Source organism: Hemiscyllium ocellatum, chromosome 5 (assembly GCF_020745735.1).
Source record: "Hemiscyllium ocellatum isolate sHemOce1 chromosome 5, sHemOce1.pat.X.cur, whole genome shotgun sequence".
Taxonomy (NCBI): domain Eukaryota; kingdom Metazoa; phylum Chordata; class Chondrichthyes; order Orectolobiformes; family Hemiscylliidae; genus Hemiscyllium; species Hemiscyllium ocellatum.
Window position 1 is genome coordinate 132,063,058 of NC_083405.1, and position 6,000 is coordinate 132,069,057.

The 6,000-nt window shown below is 38.6% G+C and overlaps 1 protein-coding gene across 6 annotated transcripts in view; it reads right to left on the bottom strand.

Moving 5' to 3' along the window:
• ctdspla (CTD (carboxy-terminal domain, RNA polymerase II, polypeptide A) small phosphatase-like a) overlaps positions 1 to 4,483 on the bottom strand; it is a 268,785-nt gene extending 264,302 nt beyond the window's left edge. For all 6 annotated transcript variants that reach the window (XR_009644716.1, XR_009644715.1, XM_060825208.1 and 3 more), the window contains exon 1: positions 3,678 to 4,483. Coding sequence is in view for 4 of the 6 variants with exons in the window: in XM_060825208.1 (XP_060681191.1) it covers positions 3,678 to 3,747 (70 nt within the window). In the remaining 2 variants the exon portion in view is untranslated. The remainder of the gene's footprint in view (positions 1 to 3,677) is intronic.
• Between the last annotated feature and the right edge of the window lie 1,517 nt (positions 4,484 to 6,000).

The following is a 6,000-nucleotide window of genomic DNA, read 5'->3' on the forward strand; positions in this document are numbered from 1 at the left end:
AACCACATGTACTTCTATACTATGCAAAGACATGTGCTGTTCTGAACCATCCCTATCTGTCACAAGCATTCTTTTGTTCCCCTACGTCCCTTGACATTCCAGGTTTGACTGCAAATTTTGGTGGATTCCTATTCCCGGTTCAATATCGTTGTCCAGCATGCTGACCTTCTCTTCTAATGTAAATCAATGTAAAGCAATCATTCATCCAGCAGATCCATCATGTTATTTTCATTGCTAATATCATGTTCAGTTTAAGGTTCTGATGTTAAGGTTCTTATTCTCTTCCTAATATGATTATTAAAACACTTGTTGATTTTGATTATCTTTGCTAATTTCTTTTCATACGCTATTTTGTTGGTCTGACCAAGTGTTTTGCCAGGATGAGTGAATTGCTGCAACTTTGTACGCTCTTTCATTTAAGTCCGTAGTTGCTATTGTTTTCGTAAATAGAGTTTTTGCCCAAACAGGCAAAACTAGATTTCTGCATCACATTAAATTAGTTTTTGAACATTTCCCACTAATCTACAGTTATTTTATCCATCAGTACATATTCCCAGTTTACTGTAAACTGGTATCTGTCTCACCCCTTACCTAAATCTAAATCTTGAAGCAGCTGTTTCACTTTCAAATACTAGGATGATCTCAATCGCATCATCACTATTCAGTGAAAACATAACATTATTCACTATATCCGGTATACTGAAAATTACTAAATCTAATGTGTCATATGTGTATTGACCTCAAGACATTTGTTGCATAAAACTATCCTGAAACATAAAACAAATCGATATTGGCATGTGCTGGTCTGTTTTTTCCAATTTATATGAAAATTAAAATCTCCTCTGTCTTTACAACTTGTGTGCAAAATCTCTGCAATTATTCAATCTAACACTTCACATCTTCTACCACAGGACCTATACAACACTAAACATGGTCTTAAATCATTTCCAGTGTCTTATATCGAACTATACAGGCTCCACTGTCTGCTTATCTCATTATATACTCTCTAATCATTTAAGTTATTTCATTCTGAATCACTAAAACTTCTCTTTCCCTTCTGTCATTTTCCCAATCTAGTTCAGTTTATTTACCTCCCAGCCCTACAGGTTTTCATGAATAGTAACCAATGACAACAAAGGCTCAGCACATATGCTTGTATGAAATAAAGCAATAAAAATCTGAACATCACCATAAGTGAAAAATCTAAGTCTGCAAATTCAGATTGTAAACCTTAAATGACTCACAATGCTTGTCTGAACCCCTAAATTATGTTACTGCTTTGGAATTATTCCAAATTATAACATTAAATTGCACATACTTTAACAAGGAGACATTGTTACTAGTTGTAGTGTCAACTATAATGTAATTTACAGTCAAACGATTAGGAGATTTCTCGAGCCAGTATTTCACTTTCTACTATTTTAGAAGCATGTCTTCTCTTATTACTGTGGGAGTGTCATACGTGGAACATGTACAGTTTACAGTATAGTGGAGCAACAGTACTGGCAGATTAGGTCATTTTTAAATTTTAATTAGTCAGGCAAAGTGTTCTTTTCAAGTTGGATCATAAAACATCCATCATAAAATTGTTCTCAGAAAACTGGTCACGTCTGTTGATGTTTGACAACTAAAGCACACAATTCTATTGTCTGTTTCTGTTCAATCTGTTTGACAAAGCTTATATAAGAAAGAGTTCCACTGAAAACTCAAAGGGAATCTTAATTACTAACAAAATGACAGAAAAATTCATATCACTGCTTAAAAAAATCCTGGCCTAGTACTGACTAGGTTAATGTTATATGGAATGCTCCTTCTGAAACAAATACAAAACTGCAGGACTGGCATAAGATGAAATTGCGCCAAAAAGTACAGCCATGTTGTGGAAATGTCATCCATGAGATAAAGAATTGCATGTACTATGTCAGCTTTGTAATCCAAGAAGGATTTAACCTTTTACAAAATAATATGTTCCTTTATCAAATTCAAGGGAAAAAAAGACAACTAAATGAGTAGAATGTCAAACGGAATAATTTAGAAAGTTAACTGAAGCTAGGCAGCTTTAACCTCCAGTTCATAATTTCTAAGACCTTAACCAGCACAGAAATAAAAAGTACAGTATGGCACTGGTAGTTGCTATCTACACTTTGTTTTTGGGAACCCAAGGTTAGTGGATTTAAAAATACCTTGACAAATATTTAACATATTTTCTACTACATATTTATGAAACTGACTGGTAAACTGATTTTAGCAATGCAAACAAAAGTCTGAATGCACACGTTATCCAATCCAGGTTTTGATAAATTACAGCTCCAAAGACCAAACTGACCAGTTATTGCAGGAAAGTCATGAGGAGAATTACAGTCATCCTCATGAGTACAGACATTAGTACTGTGCTACTGTCCTGCGACAAACGCTTATTTTCAAACACATTTCTGCATGACTTGTAATAAAAATGTAGCTTTTAAAAGTAACTTGTAGGTGTGGAAATTATTGTTGCTATTTCCAGACCACATGTATTTAAGTACTAGTCTGAAATTAGAATTCCTTGAATTTTTATGAAAACCCCTCTTGGGAATACCAATGCAATGAAAATTCCTAAAATTATTATAGAAGAAAACAGTAATAAAGGAAGCCACACAAACTTTAACATTTACAAATAAAAATACAGCATAAAAATGGTTCCTTATTTTTGACAAACATATTTTACAAGGTTCCTTCTCAACACTATGGAAAGGGCAGTTCTTTCTCATGTTTTCAAGTCAGCAAAACGCTGATCTTAAAGTTGCAATAAAAGGCCACACTTTTTCAAAAAGTAAAATCCTTTCTAAAGTAGCCATTTGCTCTGACATAACATACTCAAATCTTAACCACACCATTCCATTCCCTCCAAAAGGGATGCATTAGAATCTGAAAGAACGGGTATATAACCCTTAGAAAATATCTCTTCGCCAATATGTACAGTTAAACAATAATCCATTACTACTGTAATATTTTTCAGCGAACCAAGAATGTTGTCTCTCGTTTTCTAAATCAGAAGCAAATGCATGCTTGTTTCTTGCCTGAGGTGCAAAACCGTCAAGTGGTTCCGCTGAGTCAGAGAAAACGCGACTTCCACAACCTTTATTTTAACTTTTTGGGGCTATTTTCTCTTTTAGATTTTTTTTAAAAAACAGAAAGTGACCAACTACAGTGGGTAGGGGAAGAGTTCATACAAAAATAAGACTAAATGCTGACAAATATCCTCGCAAAATCACCCCAAGCACGTTTTCACTTTTGGGAGTTGGAGGGAGAAACACAACAAGTGCAACCAGGATTCCACTACAATTAACTTACGTGAGTATCTTCACTGTTAAACGCCCCAGGAACAAAAAAAAAGTGATTTTCAGTAGGGTGAGGAAATCCAAAACTGAAATGATCTCCAGAAACCTTTTCCTCCGTGAGGTTGTGTCATATTTTGGATTTTGGCTTTCAGTAGATAAAAAAAAATCAGCATTTTCCATATTTTTAAAAAAAGGGAAAACTATCTAAAGCTTGGAAAGACCCAAGACGGCGTTGATAGGCACTTTTCAAACTCAAGAATTCCCACCCACCCAAATTTTTCCACCCTTCACAATGTCCACCCTGCTTTGGGTACAACCGTTGTTTACAACACATAAACAAGATGTCCAGTCCCTTACCTTTTTCCTGGGACGATGAAATAATCTCATCCTCTTTGCTGACCTGCGTTATAATGGACGTGCTGTCCATCGAACAAACCCTTCCTGCTTTTGGCCGTCGGGCCCTCCGCGATTTCCTTCAGAAAATACACCGAAAACAAACAAGCCGTTCCCTTCACCCACTCCAGATGAAAAATATATGTAGAATTTTTAATACATATATACGCCACAGGGAGAAGACGGGCAAAGGGTTGAAAAAAAATTAAATACTTTTTTTCCAAAAAAAACACAAAATGCAGAAAATATAATTCTCTGCAACTTTCTTTTACGTCTCTCTCTCCCCACCCCCCCCAGAAAAATAATTATATTTCAGTCAACCATTTATATTAATGTTTATGTCAGGAAAATTCAAAAAATAACCGCCTTTCGCCCGCGGCCCGGAGAGAGGAAGACGCCGAGCTGTCCGGTGAGTGGAGAGATTTCAAACACAATTTATCCGACACTAAACGCGGAGAAAATAATGTTTCTTGATTTCCCCGAAGCCTTAATTGCGATTTTTAAAATCCTTTTTCTTTTTTTGCGGCGTCGTCTCTCCTGCTGGGCTGGGGTATGTGTTTTCTCCCTTAAGATATTATTTCTTGTCAAACGTCGTCGCTTGGTCTCCAATATGGAGGAGCTGGAACTTCCCTCAGATTCAAAAACAACAAGAAAATGTGCGCCGTCTGTTTCAAGAAACCCTCTTCCACTTTTTTTTTGCTCCTTCTTTCGTCGCCTTTCTTTTTCCCCACCCTCTCTCTCACTCTACTTTCTTTCCTCCTCACAACTTCCCAGCCTTTAGGGAGGTTTTTTTTGGGGTGGAGTTTTTCGACACACACACCCCCCCCCCCCCCTTCCAGTGCGAGATGATGGGCAAGGACGACGGCACTAAATCAAACACAACAACAACAACTCCTTCCTGACTTCTACCCAGCACTTACCCCCGCCCCCCCAAAAGAAAACTATTAAAAATGCTTCAGGAAAGCAAGCCGACCAAATGCTCTGCACGAGAGTGCCCCCCACCCTACACACCACAACCAACTTTCACTCCGACTCCTCTCAAGTCTGCCACTCTGTAGCTGCCAGAATTGGAGAGAGTCGAGACTGTACATTTAGGAGAGATTTTAATTGGTATAGCCAAACTTGGCCCTTTCAAATGCTCAAGAAATGCGTGTAAATGGCATCGACGGTATTTGCAATAATGGTTTATAGCTGCAGACTCGGTTCTATTTCTATCTTCAAAGAAGGGGAAATAAGTGCCCAAGTGGTACTGAGGGAGGGTCACTGGACCTGAAACTTTAACTCTGCTTTCTCTCCACAGGTGCTGCCAGACTTGCTGAGCTTTTCCAGCAATTTCTGTTTCTGTGCCCAAAATGGTGCTTTTGGGACCATTTCAAAAGAGGTGCCTGTCAATAATAAAATTGGTTTTCTAATGGTGAGGGAGTTAGTCTATCACTCCCACCCTCTCAAAAAAGCAGACTTGCCATCAGAATGACAACTGACATAGTCAAAGGGAGAGTTAAACCACAGCTGGAATACTGAAGAGTTTTGCACCCCTCATCGAAGGAAACATATACTGGACTTGGAGGCAGGCCCCAGACGGGGATTCACTAGGCTGATAAAGTCACAGAGATTACAGCATGGAAAAAGACCCTTTGGTCCAACTCATCCAAGCCCAACCCAATCCAGTCCCACCTCCCCATATCCCTCCAAATCCTTCCTAGTCATATATCCATCCAAATGTCATTTAAATGTTGCAATTGTACTAGTCTCCACCGCTTTCTCTGGCAGCTCATTCCATACACGTACCACCTTCTGCATGAAACCGTTTCCCCTTAGGTCTCATTTATACCTTTCCCCTCTCACCGTAAACCTATGCCCTCTAGTTCTGGACTCCCCCACCCCAGGGAAGAGATTTGTCTATTTATCCTATCCATGCCACTCATGAATTTATAAACCTCTAAAAGGTCACCCCTCAGCCTCCAACGTTCCAGGGAAACAACCCTAGCCTATTCAACTTCTCCCTTACCCGATCAAATCCTCCAACCCTGTCAACATGCTTGTAAATCTTTTCTGAACCCTTTCAAGTTTCACGACATCCTTCCGATAGGAAGGAGACCAGAATTGCATGCAATATTCCAACAGTGGCTAGCCAATGTTCTGTCCAGCTGCAACATAACCTCCCAACTCCTGTACTCAATATTCTAACCAATAAAGGAAAGCATACCAAACGCCTTCTTCACTATTCTATATACTTGTGACTCCACATTCAACGAGCTATGAACCTGCACTCCAAAGTCTCTTTGTT